Source organism: Enhydra lutris, unplaced genomic scaffold (assembly GCF_002288905.1).
Source record: "Enhydra lutris kenyoni isolate GAN:26980312 unplaced genomic scaffold, ASM228890v2 scaffoldscaffold35, whole genome shotgun sequence".
In the NCBI taxonomy this organism is placed as follows: Eukaryota; Metazoa; Chordata; class Mammalia; order Carnivora; family Mustelidae; genus Enhydra; species Enhydra lutris.
Window position 1 is genome coordinate 22921253 of NW_019154119.1, and position 18802 is coordinate 22940054.

The following is an 18802-nucleotide window of genomic DNA, read 5'->3' on the forward strand; positions in this document are numbered from 1 at the left end:
TGGAGTTCTACGAAACAAATGTGATTTTCAGCAGTGAGCAGAGTTGCGGAGGACCGGGAGCCCACGGACCATGAGAAGTGCCTTGGAGACCAACAGGGAGCCGAACCTGCTGCCTTCACGAACATGTCCCCTGTGAACAAGAGATTTATTTTTGCAGACAGACTCTTCCATAGTCCCTTTAACTTGAGTTTTATATGTTGTCGACACTGTTGGCAGATGCGTACTCAGTAGATCAGCGTCCCTGACGGTAACTCCTGCCGTCCGTGCTGCTGGGGAGAAGTGAGGGCTCCACATCCAATGCGTAGTGCCATAACCGACAGACAAAGCTATTTCATCCTCCTCGGTAGGTGAATCTCAGAGTATTTCTTTAGAAACATAAACAGAATCTGAAACTATATTTTCATATAGCATTTGGTATGATTTAATATTTTTGTTACTTTTACAATTAAATTCCTAGAGTATTATTTGGAACTGCATGAAAAAAAAAAAAACCCACAAAAAAACTTGTGTTTTGGAGACCGTGGAGTTTAAGTCTGTGAACATATCCAGGCTAATTTCATTTGTCCTTTGTATCATAAATGTAAGATAGTATCCAGATGCTGTGCAATATGTAAATACTGTAAATAAAACAAGTAATAAACAAAGTGTTTGTGATAACCAAGTCTTCCAAGTGACTCTACTTCTAACAAGCTTACCAGTGGGAATTCATGACTTAACGGCCTGTAAAGAGATCCTAACACTGGCAGAACATCATGGAATATAAAAGGCATCAATCCCCTTCCCAATGAAAGGGGGAGGCTATGAGTTCTCGGAAGGGACAATTAAATTGGCGTTTTTTAAAAGGAGAGCTACTGTGTCACGGCGGCATGTCTTCAGACAGAGGCCAATACGGTGGTGAATATTTAAATGAAGCTGCCTCTGTATCTTCCTGTGTGACTCCGTGATCATGAATAAGCTAAGAGGTAAGACTTCTAAGCAGCTGATTTTTACAGGTGATACATTTTGGACAAATATGACTGCATTCCATTTACGACAGGTGAATTCAACACTGAGTTTCTCTGTCCACAGGACCTCTCGTCTGGACGCAGCTGCACGGCTAAAGCAGACACAACTCCCAGGAGAGGTCTGAGGTCGGTATTTGAGATACAGACGCGAACCGTTAAGGAAAACGGACTACGGGGATTTGTTCATGATCCTGAAGGGACGGAGTATGGGATTACCTTGAGATTACTAAGCAACTACTGAAGGACTGGGGCAGAGCTAACCCTGCCGTGCTCTTTCTTAGTCCTATTTTCTAATTACTTTATCTTTTCCACTCCATTCTTCACTTTTTAGAACACCATCACCAATTGCTCAATCCGTGTGACCTCTCCGGTTTCCCGCTCGTCTGCAGAGGTTTTCAGGTAGGACCGTCTTTGGGAAATCCCACAGGGAGCCAGACACACGTCCTGGAGGGGTGCTGACAAAGTCACCACAATCATCCTCCAGGACTTAATGCCCCCACCCCACCCCCCACACGGGACCCCCAGGTTCTGAGGACAGGCAGCCCCACAACACCCAGAAGCAGCCACCCGGATGGGGCAGCTGTTCCTCCAAAGTCCTCCTACTTCTGAGCAAGGATCCATTCAGGCTCTGGAGGACAATGGCCCACACCTGGGGTCCTCCCTGGACTCTGGGCCACCGGCTGGGACTGAGGGGGCAGACGGGGAGCACGGCAAGCTCTCATTCATCTAGCCGGGCCTCCCAGGAAGGCCCAGCCTGGACGGCCAGCTCCAAGGAGGAGACTGCCACACTCCCCAGATGGTGGGGTCAGCCAAGGACATGTGTATGGCTGCAGGGGCCTCAAACTTCTTTCACGAAGAAGCAGAAGCAATGGACCTTTGTCCTTTGACTCCCTAACACTGAAGACAAACATACACACAGAACCTCACAAGTCATCTGAAAGGGACAAGACAGCCACTGTTTTCCAATTCTTCACTTATCAATAAGAAAGCAGGCAGACACCATACTTCTTAGTTGCATTTTTATAATTTCCCCAGTTTATTTTGAAAACAATCTTTTCTGCCATATAGCCATAGGAATTCTAGATCAGTTATCTCAAGTGCATAGAAATTACCTATTTGTCTGTAAGCACTGATGAGAGAACACTTAATGTCTCGATATTTAAGCATCCCAACATAAAAAGAACTTTTCCCAGCTTTTTAACTATTTTTTCCCACCTAAGCTAATCTATATTTGACGTTTGGGTTCCATAGGCATGAAAAGCAGACACGTTCCTCAAACTGACAGTAAGACAGGCCAGCATACAGTTTCCTTCTTTCTGGCTGTAAACTTCCAGGGGCAAAACGTTCGAATGCACTCAAGCTGGCGTCCTGATGAGACAGACTGGCCGGCAGGGAAGCCTCCGCAGATGGACACTGCGACTGCTCCACTGTGAGCAACGGCGAGTCTTGGCGGGGAGCTGCGCACAGGCTCCTGGGGCTGGCCTGGGCAGACAGTGGAGGCCACGGTCCCCGTCGGTCGTGCACGATGAACCCAAGGAAGAGGTGGGGCTCGTGTGCCAGAAGGGACGCGGGGTACCCTCATGCTCTGGTGCCTGTTCTGTTTGTTCCACTATTTTTGAAACTGGGACAAAGTGGGAGGTTCAACGGGTCTAAGAACACTTCACGTACCCCATAAACTGTCTGCATGAAACATTTTTATTTATTTGTCTGTCAAATACAGTAACTGATTTCCATCTACAATGGCTTAAGGTAAGAAACCGAGGGTCGAATGAAGGAGACACGCGGCCTTACAGGAGAGCCTGCGGGGCCCAGCGGGGCACGAGGGGAGCACGGGCAGGGCCTTAGCGGGCCTTCTCCAGGAAGGCCTTGCAGCACCTCACACACTGCTGGTAGACAGTCTCGAAGTCGGACTCATTCCCCTGAAAGCACAGGGGAAGAAGAAAGAAAAACCCGCATAACCCAATGCCCTCTGGAGAACCGGAATCTGCCGCTGCAGGAGGCAGGACACACAGCAAGTCCCCACACTGCTGCTCGCATCATGCCAGACCTGAGGTGAGAGGTGTACTTACATAATAGGGGTCTTCAATAATGAGTTGGTTTTGTGGATCATAGCTCCCAAGCAGCTCAATTTTAGCTTTGCAGTTTTTAATTTGATTACTTTTTCTATTCAAGTCTCTGTAAAATTGAAACATGAACTTAGTTTTCTGATCGACGGTTTCAAGTTCAACAGGGACATCTGCTAGGGTTTTATGAAACAGCCGTATCAGAATCCGGCAAGAGTGACCTGATTTTCAGAGGAAACCAAACCCCGGCGGACCTGCGTGACTCTTGCACCACAGGTTTCCGAGACCAGCAAGAGGGTCTGTAATGGTGGCATGTTCTCATGCTTTTACCCAAAATGCGCATCCCTCAGTCAGACCAGTCTACCTTCCTGCGGAATGCACACTGAGACGGTGACATCAGAAAGCTCCTATTCAAGACATTAGACAAAGCTGGCAGGACGGGACTCAAAGAGCCACGTGCGGTAAGTCCCAGAGGGCTGCCAGTCCCATCCCAAGGCGTCCTGACACTGCATTTGGCACAAGCCTCCCTGTGCCACCGCATACCCCTCCAGCCTCTGCCCGACCGAGCTGAGGGCGCAGCTCCTGCCCTTCACCCTGTCCCCCGCACTCGCTCGGCCGTGAGGAGAGCACCAAGCTCCTCGGCTGCCAAACCTCCGCGGAGCACCTAGGACCCGTCAGACGCTGCTGGTGCGCGGGGAAGGCTGGCCAGGCCTCCGAGCTCCAGCACGCGTCCCCCCAGCCACCGAGGCAGACGTGTGGACTCCAGCCGCTCTGCACGGAGACCCTGCTCGGGACGCCCTCCCACCCTGGAGACCCTGCTAACAGAGGCCCCTGCTGACATTCCCTGCATGTGAGAAAAGTGAGGACGAGACAAACCAACAACTGAAAAACAAGAATAGAAATATAATAAATATAAATATAGAAAATGCATGTATTTTGGTGACGTTCCTGATTCACAAAAGCAGAAGTGGAGCTGTACACTCCTACAAAGGCAGTTAAAAGCAGAAACAGTTTCTATTCATAAAACGCATGGAGTCTGTGAATTAGCATGGATTCGGTGAAATCCCTGCAGTCACACCGGGGCACGTCCCGGGCCTCCTCTGTGCCGGCAGAGCGTAACCAGCCAGCAGGCAGGCAGCCGTCTTGCTTCCCAGCACAGCAGACCATACATGGCCGTGTGACAAAGGGACGCGGGGCCGCAGCCTTCCAACCGGAACCGCTTCATACGTTCTCTCGGGTCTCACCCACAACAGCCCTAACCTGCCGCACACACCGCGTCTGCTGGCTCCTGGCACGATCACATGGTGCCACACTGTCAGGGGCAGTTCTGGGCTAACGCAAGGAGCCCACGCCAGAATGCACACGTCAAGGGTAGGCAGCATCAGCAAGTCCTCATCCGTGGGTCCCCATGTCTGGCGCTGTGCCAGGCACACAAAGCTCACTCAAGAAATGCCACCAAGCTCCTTGTCGCCCAAATGCACGTCCCCATGCGAGGTGACAGTGAGATGCACAGCAGGCTCTGCCTCACAGAGCCGAGGCTAAAATTCTCCCACACCAATCTGCTCCACGTGTAACGTGACCTCTCGTGCCTCTCTGATAAGCTGCGGAACAAGGGTTAAGTGCTCTGGTGTGCAGAGCACCTGATACAGGCCACGGCACAGTCAGCCTGTTACCTAAGAGCCCGGCCTGTTTGGGTTTGTTTTTATATCCATGAACGCAAGCAATAATTCAGAGCGTCAAAAGCTTCCCTTTTTGCCCGTCCTCCTTTTTGGGGCTGGGGGCAGCAGTAACAGGGGATCCCACGAGAGACAACAGAACACCACAGGCCCAGGAATCACTGCGTCGCTCTCCTGTACAACCAACCCCAGCTTCCAGGAAGCTGCTCACAGCCCGGCCGGTCCCCGGGCTGCACCGGCTCACTGGGATCCCCCTCCCCTGAAAGCGTGTCTGCTGCTGGGAGACAGTTCTCAGCCCCTCGCTGGTTTCTTACTACTCTAAACACGTAATCTGTGTGTTGTGACCATCACTACTTTTAAAACTCCAAGATAATAAAAAAGTCATTTTGACAACAAACAACCGGCCCTTTACTGAACTGGGAGTCGCTCAGAAGTACCCTTCAAACATGTGATTACCTCAGATTGCTTTCATCCATACACAGTATGTAATCGAATGTGGCAAAGTCTTCCTTGGTAACCTAAAATTAAACAGAAGTCAAAAACACAGTGTTTATATTTATAACAACCAAACCTAGAGGATCCAAAGCAGTAAACACAAAAAATCTGCTCTATTTGAACCTGTTAACTGACTTAAGTTAAATAATTTAGGGTATTTTAAAGTTAAAATAGAGTTAACCTATTTTGTGACACTGTATTGCAAAAAACTTTAATTATTAAGCTCCTTGGAATAACCCTAACAGCATAATATGCAAACACAAAGTTTATACTCCCCCGCAATTTCTTAGTAACAAAGTTTAATTCACTTAACATACTAAACTGTCACACGTTTAACCCCCTTCACTGTTTTACCCCGTTTTTCACTCTGCTTTCACTTCTGCAAGAAGGTAACATCCTAGCCCCAGTGAAAAACACCCAATCAACGAGCCGGGGGGCTGTCCCTGGAGGCCTCCCCCCAGCGCAGGGCAGGCAACACCGGGCACGGCCATGTGAAGAGCTCTGGGGGAGACGGGAAACGAAAATGTGAAGCAGGGTGTTCACAGAAGAGTCCCCGAGAAGGAAACAGGCAAGGGCCTGGACGCGTTCTTCCCTCCCCTGAGCACGCACAGTCTGAACACGACACAGGAGAAAAGGCCACTCAGTAAAAATACTGATTCGGTCAGTTTGTTGACATCACAATTCATCAACATAAGCCCACTAAAATGTTAAGTAGAGAGATTACTTGATGATTTCTGCCTTCATAAATACGGGCAGAATTAGAAAGAAAGGACCACAGACAGGCCACATAATGAAGGTGGAAATAATTTCTAACAATGTAATTTTCAGTAATAACCTTCCCCACTAAAAAAATCATCTAAAATATAGGAGTGCCAGGAAACTACAAAGGAGATATTGAAACCTTTTTTTCAAAGATTTTATTTAAATTTATATATTATATTTATTATATTTATATTATATTATATATGTATATATATATTATATATATAATATATATATTATATATATTATATTTATATGTCTGACAGAGAGACGCAGCTAGAGAAGAAACACAAGCAGGACACCTGGGTGGCTCAGTGGGTTAAGCCTCTGCCTTCAGCTCAGGTCATGATCCCAGAGTCCTCAGATCGAGCCCCGCATCGGGCTCTCTGCTCAGCAGGGAGCCTGCTTCCTCCTCTCTCTCTGCCTGCCTCTCTGCCTACTTGTGATCTCTCTCTGTCAAATAAATAAATAAAATCTTTAAAAAAATATATTAAAAAGAAAAGGTTACTTGCAATACAGAGTAGGAAAAGAAAAATAGCCATAAACTTTTATTACTCTGTTCCAGTCCACTGGTCAGCCTGACATTTTGAATGGATCCTTTACTCACGAACAATTTTGACCTCCTGGATACTTGGAGAATTTGAGGGCAGTGATTCTCAAAGAGGGGGCAGTTGGCAATGCCTGGAGACATCTCTGGTTGCTATGATGGGGAGCAAAGGGGTGCTCCGCATCCAGGGGACAGAGACAGGGGATGCTGCCAAACATCGCACAGGGCCCAGGACGGCCCCACAACAGAGAACCACCAGATGCAGGGTCAGCGGTGCTAAGGCCAAGCGCCTGCTCCAGACGCTAAGAAGCCTGGGCACGGGGCCACTGCTGGAAAAGAGAAGCTCCAGGGACCAGGCAGCAACTCCAAAGGCCGGGGAGGAAAGCAGGACAGAGAGCCTGACACTCCCAAGCTTTCTTCTCAAACCATTTGCCAAGTTCTCGAACTACTCGGGGCAAAAACGAAGAGGCCACGGGGAGGCTGCGGCAAGGCAGAGAGGGAGCAGCCCCCGAGGAGGAGGAGCCCTGCTGACGGCACATGGGGCTGGGCGGGGGGTGGGGGGTGGGGATTCCCATGCAGGGGTCCTGGAAGACCCCGCCCAGGAGGGGGAACAGCCCAGCACCATGGATGCCCCACAGAGCCAGGGCCAGCAGGTGGAAAGGAGGGAAAATGGAGAAGATAGCATCAGAAATTTATGTCCAAGCTACAGAGAAGCTGAATCTCTGAAGAGAGAATGAGGAGGAAAATACAAAAAGAAAACAACACAGACTTTTCCAAAACTGATGGAAACTATCAGGGCGCAAATTGAGGATGCATCCTTGGGCTTCCCACAGTAAAGCTGCTGGGAAAAGATAAGAAAAAGAATCCAAAAGAAAAATGTAAAGACAGCAGAGAAAATAAGGGCAATTTCAAGGAACAGCAACACCTGATTCAATGACCCTGCACAGCCATTAAAGCAGAAATACCGTCCGTAATCAACAAACTTTTTAAGAGAACAAAGAGGGAAATTTGTGACTGGTTTTATGAGGCCAAACACCCCACAGCTGTGACACAGGTGTGCGTCCAACAGAGCTGCACGCAGGTGCACCCGCCAAGGCTCTCGCCCAAACAAGCAGCAGCGCAGTGTCCACCGGGCGTGGCACGGGTGCGCCCGCGGCGGCCGGCCTGGAGCAAGGTACTGAGAGCAGCTTCAGGGCAGGGGCTCCAAGACGGCCACGGAGCCTCGGAGAAAAGCCAACAGAAAGAGTCACACACAAGGATTCCAAGGCCACAAACTAAAAAGGCAGAAAGAATGTGAGTAGTGACCTCTGGAGAGGAGGGAGCGCGACTGGTCCAAGTACCCACTGCGGACACGCGCAGGTGTCAAAGGTTTGTGGAAAAGAAGGCGGTGTAACAAGTGGACGTCTCCACAGAACCAACTGGCTGCAGACCCCAAAACCCCCGAAGCGCCCTGAACCTATTGTGTTTATTAAACCCAGGCTGGAAGTATTAGGAAAATCAAAATTTTAAGAAATGTAACAGAATAGTTCCCTTACAAATGCTGACAACCGCTAAAGAGAAAGCCTGCATGGGCCCCTGGGGGGACTCGGTTAGTTAAGTGTCTGCCTTCAGCTCAGGTCATGATCTCAGGGTCCTGGGATCGAGTCCCGCATCGGGCTCTCTGCTCAGCAGGGAGCCTGCTTCCTCCTCTCTCTCTGCCTACCTGTGTGTGATCTCTGTCAAATAAATAAAATCTTTTAAGAAAATATGATACTAATTTACAAAACATACCTTACCAGTGTTTTTTTTTTTTTTTTAAGATTTTATTTATTTATTTGACAGAGAGATCACAAGTAGGCAGAGAGGCAGGCAGAGAGACAGAGAGGAGAGCAGGCTTCTGGCGAGCAGAGAGCCCAATGCAGGGCTCGATCCCAAGACCCTGAGATCATGACCTGAGCTGAAGGCAGAGGCTTAACCCACTGAGCCACCCGGGCGCCCCACCTTACCAGTGTTTTGGAGGGGAAAAAAAAAAAAAAAAAAAAAAAAAAAAAAAAAAAAAAACACTGAGAAATTTTTCTTAAAAGGAACAGGGAAAAAGGGAAAGAAACAGATTGTGTGGGACTATTCTAAAACCAACAACTACAACTGATCTCTAAAAATGAGAAGTTTCTAGCTTAAGACATGTGTATTTAAAATATTTCATTTTTACCCAAATTATGTACTTCTGTACAAAAAACAATGTGATCCTAAAAACAGAAAACATGAAAGTGTGACTGCGTGAACATGCACTACTGAGCATGAGTTCGCAGTCTCTAGCACACAGGAAGTGGAAATGGACAAGGTGAGCAGATCCTGGAGATGAGGACACGTGACCTACAAAATGTGTACTAGTCCGTCCAATGAAGATTCGATGCTGAAACAGGTCTGGCCTCAAGGCAGTTAACTTAGTTGTTAACATTCAGTCATCTGACAGGCAGAAATGAGCAGCTCACAGATTCCAGAGTAAATTTATCTAAGCCAAAATAGCATGTGTGTCACTAGCTTCTGAGACACTGTTAACGCATCCGAAGTGTTTCGGTGGCACTTTTGTGAACTTCCTGGCTCACATCTATATATGTGTTTGTTAAAACAAAGAAGCCTATGGTCAAATCCCAGTTTTATGCCTCTGAAGATGGGTGACGTTTGATAATTTATACATTTTCGTTCCAGAACTGTTCCTCCATGTGCGTAACAGGGTCACCAACTACTCCCTTCCCTAACAAGGTCATGGAGGACAGAGACTGAGACGCTCAGAAGCACAAGGCAAAGCAGTGTGAGGGGCTCTCGGTGAAGACACGGTCGGAGGTAACGACAGCCCGTCTTTGTCCCTCCTCCACAAAGTTCTCGTGCGAACACTAAAACTGCACTGGAGCTCGCACGCCGCAGCCGTACCGCTGACCAGGTACGTATCTGACCACGGACTTCCAAGGCAGCCGGCAGAGTCTCAGCGTAAAGGCCTCTCATCCCCGGACACAGCCTGTTGCTTCTGATACCGACCCGCAGCCTTGCTTGGTCCTCACACCTGCCTATTTTGTGAGGCTGGACACAAAAGAAGTTAAAAGACTCTAACTTCTAACTCTAACTCTTTTAAAAATTTTTTTGAAGATTTATTTTAGAGAGTGAGCGAATGAGAGAAGAGGCAGAGGAAGAGAAAGAGGGAGAGGAGCGGACTCCTGCTGAGTGGGGAGTCTGACGTGGGGCTCGATCTCATGGCCTCAAGATCACGACTTGAGCGGAAATCAAGAGCTGGACGCTTAACTGGGCTACCAGGCGCCCCGGCCGGGATTTGTAAACATCCGGCTGAGTGTCCACAAAGTCGTGAGAGTGATAAACGTAACCTTCCTCACATGACAGCCCACGAAGCACCCTGTGTCAGAAACGAAGCACATCCCTTCAGCAGCCAGCCCCTGTGGTGATGGGAGAGGCCAGAGCGCGCACCTGGCTCTGGCGGCACGCTCCGAGCGATGGGGCTCTGGGGCCTGCCCTGAGCTCTGGTGTCCCACGGAGGCTGCGGGGGCACAACCCTCACGCTCCCCCCGGCCGCTGCGTGTGACTCTTGGAACCACGCGGCCCACTGGGCGCTTACCAGGTCCAGGCAGCTACTTGAGTAAGTTAACATGTGAACTTCAGTCCCTCCGCCACACGGGCCGCACCGCAAACACAGCAGAGCCACTAGCGGCTTCCACACTGAACGGAGCAGACCCAGCACACCTGCCTTATCCCACAATGTCCCACTGCACAGCACGTCAGAATCTGAGCCCAGAAGTCCTACTGCTGGCCTGCAGGACATGCGTCCCTAATGAGACCAGGACTACCCTGTGCTCCTAAGTCACTGGACAGTTGAAAATACACTTACTCTAGCAACAAACTTGTACCATAAGCAGACTAGTTACCAGGGCTTAAATGTTTCAGTCGCACAGACAGAAACGAAAAAAGAAGACTGTAACTCAGATCTCTAGGTCCTCAGCAGGGCTCTCACCAGGATCACTTATGTGATTCTAAATGCATTTTAGCCTTTCTCTTTCCGCCACCTTGGGGCCTAGGGGGGCCTGCTGGGGACAGCGCTCCTGAAACGCCGAGTATGTCCGGAAGGCTGTGGTCCAAGGCCACTTTTGCTGGCTCTAAGTGGGGTCTCCAGAACTAGCGGGAGCACACAACTCTTCTGAAAATGGAAGGCGTTTATGCTCAAGATGAAAGTGAATTCTAGATGGCAAGAGATGTGCTTCCGTGTACAGCGCAAACAAAACCACAGTAATCGGGGAAGAGTGACTGGAGCTCAAGGGAACAGTGGCTCCGGTCAAAGTGGCCCAGAATCCATGGGATGCTGAACCCCCAAGGATTTAAGCTTAATGAAAAGAAAATAAAGGTGTACATTTGTTCTCTTGTGTTGTTGTTTAACAACACAACACTGTGAAACCAGCAATGAAACAAAACGGGGAACCCGGGGCTACGTCAACGGACCCAGAATAAACACTCATCAGCACGTCAGTGTGGCTGAGCTCACGAGTTCTCAAATTAGGGGACTCCAGGATTAGGAAGTAAACGAGATCTCTTCTACCTGTCTTGCCTTATGGGCCGTGTTAATGCCATGATTTCTGAGGCAGCTCAGAGTTCTTGGATCTGGTGACCGGCCCGCGTTCCAGTCAGAAACAGCGCCGCTGTCAACGACCCACTGCAACACAGAACACACACGGCAGCTTCAAGTCCCCGCACGGTACCTGCCGGGCAGTGTGACTCATGGGGATGCCATGCTTCTTCATGCAACTCTGCCCTCGGTAATCAGGAGGGTTTCCTATTTCATACGTGGATGTCGCTGCACTGTCTATCCTCCACTGCAGGAGAAAAGAAGAATTTTTTTCGCAATTTCCTGCCACAAAGGCAGCCGGGTTGGCCTCTTTAACATGGAGAGTGGTACTTACATGATCTGAAAGCTTTCGGTCAGTTACGAGTTTTCTGAACACTGCTTCCGCAATGGGTGACCGACAGATGTTCCCTTGAAAAGAGGGGAAGGCAGAGAGTGGGCATCAGGTCTGACGCTAGGGCAAATCCCAGCAACCACTTCACCCACGTGACACATAGCAACAGCACCTCCCTACGGGGAGCCGGTCAGCTTCCCACCAGCGCGTGCACGGCAGGACCCCTGGGAAACCGCTGGCCAAACCCCAGCCGCAGGACTTGACACCCGCTGCCCATGTATTCAAAGTACGAAAACCAGGAGGTAAAAAATCAATGACAACTGCAGTCACTGTTCTTTAGGTTGCTCTCAGTGACCCAGAAGTAACTCACGAAATCAATGAAGTGGGTTGCAATGAACCTATTTTAAAATGAAATACAACAGGGTTAAAATATGTATTTTCAAGTAAATTACCATAAGGATTAATACTGTTTCATAAAATACACAAACACACACATTTCAGGATGCAGCCTGTTGGGAGTCGGCCGGCTGTATTAAGGGTGCTGCCCTCCAGGTCACCAAGTCTGCCCAGAACTTCCGACATCGGCTACAAGTTCAGGGAATCCCCAGGACCACCCTCACTTCAGAGCAGCTGGCTACGGATCCGTGGGCCCCCACACATTCAGTAATTCTCTAGAAGAACATATAAAACTCAGGAAAATGCTAGACTTAGGATTACAGTTTTATCATAACAAAGAGATTCAAAGCAGATAGGGCAGATTCTGGAAGAGTTTTGAACCTGAAGCTCTTTGGTCCTCAAAGACACATGTCACCCTCGTCATCCAACAGGGACAGTACTCAGGGTATTGTCAATCCAGGAGGCTCCCCAGAGCCCCAGTGCCAAGGGTTCATTGAGCTTCCTTAGGCAGGCGTGAGTGAGGGAATGATGGGTCTGCAGCCGAACTAACTCTCCAGCTCCCCTGTCCCCAGCGTGGGGCTCACAGACCCCACCCTGCCTCACCCTCCACGCATGAGCTATGTACAGACCTCCTGGAGTAACAAAACACTCCCATTACCCTAAGGAATCATGCTAAAAGCAGAAACAAGGTAATGAGAAAATTCCTCATCAGAAAAAAAGGGAAGATTGGACTTGATCTCTTAGGGAGAGGATTTTGCTGGACATTTAAGTTAGGGGGTTGTAGGAATAAGCAATGACTGTGTGCTGGTGGGTCTGGGTTAGAGGAACTGTTACTGGGCCCAGAACGTGCACTCAGAGGGCCCAGGGGGAAGGGAATGTCCAGCACTGGGCAGGACGGCGCAGAAGCCCAGCACAGGGCAAGGTCTGAAGAGACCACAAGGTAGGGTCACTGTAGGGCTGGAGAGCCTGGAATCACAGGGGGAGACAGCCTACAGAGGCCGACACAACACCAGGAAGAGACGCGAGCTGAGTTAAGACACGGGTCACTCTTGACTCACGCTAGAATCTTGGGGCTTCTGATACGCATGTGGAACTGGGTCTCCCGCCGGGCTGAGACCCAGCTGACGCGCTGTTTCATGAACCCGACGCTGACTCTACTGCTCTCCTCTTCCGCTTCCACGTTAGTTTTGGGCCTTATAAAGTATCTATAAAGGACTTTTCTTCCCCACAGAGACTGTGGTTTCCACAGCAGTGAGTCTATCAACCACTCAACCACGAAACGGACGGGAATTAATCCCCAACGTCCTCTATAAGCTCGTTTGTATTGTCAAGTTTCTTCCTACCACATTCTGAATTTCTGTTTAGTTTTTAAAATAAGTATTATCATCCCCACTATGTTAATTACTGAAAGGCTCCAACAGATGTGTAACTCTTTTATCTGTCGCCATACACCCTGGGAATACTTTTATCTGCAACCACTCTGTTCAGTTTAAGACAACGGTTATTATTTTACTTTTTTTTTTTTTAAGATTTTATTTATCTGACAGAGCGAGATCACAAGTAGTCAGAGAGACAGGCAGAGAGAGAGGAGGAAGCAGGCTCCCTGCGGAGCAGAGAGCCCGACGCGGGGCTCAATCCCAGGACCCTGAGATCATGACCTGAGCTGAAGGCAGAGGCTTTAACCCACCGAGCCCCCCAGGTGCCCTGCGGTTATTATTTTAAAACTCCAGAATAAACACTTACAATCTCACACCTAAAGATATAATAAAACTAGTCTCATTCCTTTAAAAATAATTAACTGCAAAATAACAGCTTTCCCCACAAAACAAAAACTAGGTTTATTTACGCCTTAAAGTCAAGGCATATTCATTCAGATAAATATTTTTTCCCAGATAGTTATACCTACAGCAAGATGTATGTTTAAGTAGAGATGGAAAAAAAAAAATTACTACTATAAAAACTAGAAGTGATACTACTTATAAAATAAGCAGAATCCTCCTTCCTTGTAACTTGATCTCTTGTTTTCAAAAGTTGGTATCACCAAATTAATGCACTATTTAAAAACAGAGCTCACAGTAAAACACAGTAATTCAGTTTCCACCTTTGGGAAAGTTCTAAAACCTTAAAACGTCATCTTCAGATTTCTTTAGAAAAAAGCTCAATCTGTTAAGTCTGTTTGTTTCTTCCGTATCAGGCAGCCTGATACGTACTCAGTACCTGAGCCTCACAAAGGGAAAAAACGAAATTCTCCAAGGGCAGGGGCTGTGTCTCTTACCCCACAATGTGCAGCACATTTGCAGCATCGGTAAGTACCAGGTGACCTGGCAGCACTCACGGTTACCACGTCCAACCGCGCTGGCTGTGCCACAGACACCAGAGCCTTCAACAGGTCAGTGCGTCTCTACGGTACAACCATGGCACGCTTCCAGCGATCTTGCCAAAATAAGGAGTGCAGCTCTTTCCTGCCACTAGCCCTACCGAAGGAAAATATCTGAAACTCCTCTCTACTCTTCAGTGTGAAAAGAGCCCAAATAAATGCTTTGAAGGAATAACTTTTTTTTTCATTTCAAAAATACACCCTTCTTACTGCTCTCTGTGTCTACAGGGTATCGTAAGAAACGGCATTCATGGACCCCTCACACCTGCCCAACATGGGACTACTCAGCACTTCCACCAGAGATGCCCTCTCGGACCCAGCACACCTCCTCTGCTCCCCAGCCTCACCCCTGGGGCCTCACCCCTGCCCTCTCTAATCTCAACATAGCAGCTGAACAAGTCTTTCTGAGTGCCCCCACCCCCCCCCTCAGTGGCTTCATCCCCTGGCGGTTTATCTCCTTCTTGGTACGCCCAAGCCTTCGTGGGGACTCACCAGACATGTCCTCCACGGGCCCTAGAACAGCATCTGGAAACCATGATGCACGCTCACCACCTCTGGGTACGGCCCACAGAAACAAAAATGATTCTTACCTTCCAAACAGTTGAAAAAACGTACAAGTAGAAGAACATCTTGTGACATGAGAAAATCCCACAGAATTCAAACTGCAGCGCCCACACGTGAAGTCTACCCGGACAGTCACGAGGGACTGTTTAGGTTTAGTCTAGGTCTGCTTCCGCAAAGCACCAAACACTTACTTCCTAGTTCTTTGCACAAGGAGTGCACAGACTCCTGCCCCAGAGCGTTCGTTTTTACGTAAGGAAGGAGCTTCCCTATGTACCCAGAACAGTTCTAGTTATGTATTTACGGTGGCATCGACAAAACGGTCACTCAAACTACCTTCGGGTTCGGGTACGAAGAAAGGTCCGGCTGAAAAAGGCTACCGGGTCTCTAGGCCAGGCCACAGCAGTTTCCCTGCCAATATGAAGCAGATCAGCACTCTCATTCAAAACCGTTCACCCGCGTTCTTCTGAGTCCTGGACACTTTTCCAAAAACCCGAGGCTTGCTTTCTCAACTCTCAAGTCTTTGCCCAAATGTCGCCTGGTAGGTAAGGCCATCCCTGACCGCTCTACTTAAAAGTGCGTTCCACTCCCACTCCCTTCCCTGCTCTACTGTTCGAGACACACCACCAGCTTAGTGAGTAACCAAGGGCTCGGCTGTGGGAGACAGATCATGAGCTGTGGGAGGCAGGAACTCCTGTTGGGCTCACTACCCATCCCCAGCACTCAGAAGAGTACCTGGTAATACAGCAGTTGCTTAAAAAGAAAAAAATGGTGCGGAAGATAAATACACATTATACACGGTACACATCCCCATTAACAACCACCACGAGCATTACGTCCGCATAAACGACAACACTAAGTAAAACAAACAAGGCAATGGACTCCTGCTAGACGCCCAACATGAGCTGAACAGCCACTTAACCGATCTGTTGATCCCGGGAGTCAGTCTTCAGTGGAGAGCTTAAAAATCCATTGATGCCCACCACCAAAGTGAAGCGAGGTGGCCCTTTTTCTTTTTCCCCTGACAAAAATTCAATTCTGCAAATACCTACTTGTCGTCACAAATTGTCTTCAAGCTGGAAATGCAGAAAAATAAGCCACAGTTACTGCCCTCAAGAGGGCTAAACCCAGGTGTGATCCCACGAGGCTATCAAGTAATGTAACAAAAGTCACATAATGAAAGGGGTCTAGAAAGGGTTATAGGTGAACTACTTCCACTCAGAGGATCTGGGAAAAGCAAAGAAGAGAGTATTTGGCTCTAACCCTACGGAAAGTCTTCCCGAGGAAAACGCAATACGGGTGCCCAGAAACAACTACACAGAGGTGCGTTAAGCCCCCGAACTGCTGCGACACAGAAATCACAAGGCGCGGGCAGGGAAGGGTAGTGGAGAGGAAGCGTCAACAGATGGGCACACTCGCGTCCTCTTCTCCAAGGGGCCAGCACAGAAAGGAAGGGACACTTGGGTGCACGGGAAATGCAGCCTCATCAGAAGACATTAAGGAACTGGACTACTGATGACCCAGGCCTTCCTCTCCGGAGCTCAAGGGGACAGGGCGCAAACACTGAGAAGTACAACCCCGCGGCGCCACTGCAAAGAGAATCCCGAACCCGAAGGGAAAGTGAGTTCTAATGTGGACGGCGGCACGCGTCCCGTGACACAGACACCTGGAGAATCGGGTCTCCCTGGATCGGCTTTTACAGCCGAGAGATCCAGACTCCTCGCCGTCCCGGCTGCCGGAGCTCACGCCGTCTGCAGGCAGGGATCAAGTGAACGAGCCAGCGAGCCCGGGCTGCCATGGGTCTGGGGTCACGCGCCGGCCCCGCGGCCTCGGTCCGCTCGAGGAAGGAGAAACAGGGTGCTCGGCGGGTGCAGTGCGAAGGACCACGGCTTGCGGGATCGGAGCCGCGGCTGAGGGCGGCGAGGTGAGCAGGCTGCGGTGACCGGGACCCCCCCGCGGGCTGCGGTGACGGGGACCCGCCTGCACAGGACTGCGCCGCTGAGGGGCACCGGCTCGGACGGGGCCGAGCGGGTGAGAGGATCCCCGCCCGCAAACGGGCAGGGGAGGGAGAAGATCGCCCGGCTCGGCCCGGCTCGGAGGGCCGCCGGCAGGTGCGCGGGGCGGGGAGAGCCGGGGCGCTCCATCCCACCCTCCGGTTTCCCCGTCCCAGGCCTCCTCCCGATCACCGTCCCTGGCCCAGCGGCGCAGCCCAAGACCCATGAGACACGGCCCGAGCGTCTGGGGAAGCCGGAGCGGGGCTAGGCCAGCGCGGTCTCACCCAGACACACGAACAGCACCGACTTCGGCACCGGCTCAGCCATCTTCCCGCGCGCACACCCAGGCGCCCACGGAGCGCGTCGGCACGTTTCCTGCGCGACGCAAGCGCACCTCGAGCGACCCGCCCCCGCGCCTGCGCAGTACGGCCTCCGCGCTTCCTCGGGGCGCGCGTCCGGGCCTTGCGCCTGCGCAGTACTGAGGCTGGGGGGACCGCGGTCCTCAGGAGGACCCAAGGGGCGCCCCGGGGGAGGGGCGGTTTAGGGGCGGGGCAAAGGTTCGGGGGTGGGAGGAGGGGCCTTGGAGAGATGGAGGGTCTTCCAGGAGAGGGTCGGATTGGGGGCGGGGCCGTGAGTCACCTGGAAGGGGGCGGGCCCAGTGGGGGTTGGACTCGGGTCACCTGAGGGCGGGGGAGGGCGCCGGGAGCCCGCGGTGGGGGTGCGCAGGGCTGCTGACCTGTCCCCGAGGGCAGGCCCCCGGGCGGATGCCCGAGGGTCAGGACTGTCCCCCGTCGCCCCACACCGCGAGCCGGGGGTGAGCGGAGCCCGCCCGCGCCCCGAGAGCCCCGCTGGCCCCCCGCCCGCAGCTGTCCGCTCGGGGCGGCGTCGGCCCGCCTGGGCCCAGTTCCGTGACGCGCGCTCAGGGCCGGACTGCGTCGCCTCACCCGCCCCCTCACCTGCCCAGGTGCGCCCCGCCCGCGCCGCCCTGCCCCGGGGGGGCGGGCCCAGCGCGCAGCCCTTCCTGTCGGCGGCGGTTGTGCGCGGTCGGGGCGCCGAGGGCACCGGTCCGGGGTCGCCAGTGAGTACGGGTGTGGGCGAGGCCGGCGGCTCCCTGGACTGGGGTCGCCCCTTCCCCCTGGAGCCGGGCCCCGGGGCCGGCGGTCGGCGCGAGAGGGCGGGGGCCGGGATGCGTCTGGGACGCGCGTCCGCTCGCAGGTCGCCCCGGACGGGAGTGACCGGCCCCCGCCCCGGACGCGACCGCTGCGGCTCACGGACTTGACTCTCGCTCGTGACCGTCGATGTCCGAGACCGTCTTTCCCCGTCGGTTTCGGGGAGGGACGCGGCGAGGCGGGCGCGCCGGACCGCGGGCGGGGACCGACCAGGCCGTGGGGGACCCCTGGGAGTGGGCAGCCTCCGGGGGCACAAGGGGCGGGCGGGGTGGCCGCTCGGGCGCCCGGGACGGCGGGACTGTCGGTGCTGCGGCGCCTTCTCCGGGCTGGAACGCGCGACGGGCGCGCGGGGACGGGGGTGGCCGCCGGGACATGAGGCGCACCTGCCGCCGCGGACGTTTCTCTTCGTTTCCACACGCGTGTCCACGTCGTCCAGCCGCCGCCGGGCTGCGTGGGATCGAAGGACCCAGACCCGGCCCCTGCCCCCGGGAGCCCGGGTCTGATGGGCCCGGGACGTTCTGCCGGGAGGGGACGGGGTTTCCAGGTTTTCTTCTGCCTCCGGGACACGCGTGTCCTGCCTTCTCGTCCTCGGGACTGTTGTCGTGGAGGCCTGGGGCCCCCGATGAGCCGTGAGTTAGGAGGTCAGTTAGGTCTGCGCCCTCCAGACAAAGCCGGTGTCGCGGAGCCTCCCTGCCTGTGGGGCTGCGCGTGATGACCGGCGCGGTGCCCTCCGCGGGGTGTTCGCCGATGGCTGCGCTGGGCGTGAGGGCAGCCGGAGTGACCGCGACTTCCGTCCAGCCGCCTTGTTTACCCTCCGAGAGCCG

General features: G+C 52.2%; 2 protein-coding genes across 3 annotated transcripts in view; one reads left to right on the top strand and one right to left on the bottom strand.

Annotated features, from left to right (window-relative positions):
- Positions 1 to 2678: 2678 nt before the first annotated feature.
- Positions 2679 to 17190, bottom strand: LOC111154079 (acid phosphatase 1). 2 transcript variants are annotated; one of them, XM_022513442.1, is made up of 6 exons: positions 17094 to 17190; positions 11485 to 11558; positions 11284 to 11397; positions 5200 to 5261; positions 3074 to 3179; positions 2679 to 2923 (listed from the first exon to the last, which is right to left on the bottom strand). In XM_022513442.1, the coding sequence occupies exons 1-6, from the start codon at positions 17134 to 17136 to the stop codon at positions 2846 to 2848; spliced, it is 477 nt and encodes a 158-aa protein (XP_022369150.1). In that variant the 5' UTR covers positions 17137 to 17190; the 3' UTR covers positions 2679 to 2845. The 2 variants fall into 2 exon arrangements, with proteins under 2 accessions (XP_022369150.1, XP_022369149.1); XM_022513441.1 differs by lacking the exon at positions 11284 to 11397 and adding an exon at positions 11124 to 11237 and having other exon boundaries at positions 17094 to 17188.
- A 917-nt stretch (positions 17191 to 18107) lies between these two features.
- The window catches only part of LOC111154150 (SH3 and SYLF domain containing 1), a 32746-nt gene continuing 32051 nt past the window's right edge, over positions 18108 to 18802 (top strand). Inside the window, exon 1 of the mRNA XM_022513565.1 lies at positions 18108 to 18278. Within this exon, the coding sequence (XP_022369273.1) occupies positions 18108 to 18278 (171 nt within the window). The remainder of the gene's footprint in view (positions 18279 to 18802) is intronic.

What these genes read in the sequence shown, in the direction of transcription:
- LOC111154079 (XM_022513442.1), bottom strand. Translation starts at nt 17,136, where the DNA reads ATGGCTGAGCCGGTGCCGAAGTCGGTGCTGTTCGTGTGTCTGG. An exon ending in ACCGAAAGCTTTCAGATCAT is followed by an intron (nt 11,398 to 11,484) that starts GTAAGTACCACT and finishes TTTCTCCTGCAG; the next exon opens with TGGAGGATAGACAGTGCAGC. An exon ending in TTATTGAAGACCCCTATTAT is followed by an intron (nt 2,924 to 3,073) that starts GTAAGTACACCT and finishes CTGTGCTTTCAG; the next exon opens with GGGAATGAGTCCGACTTCGA.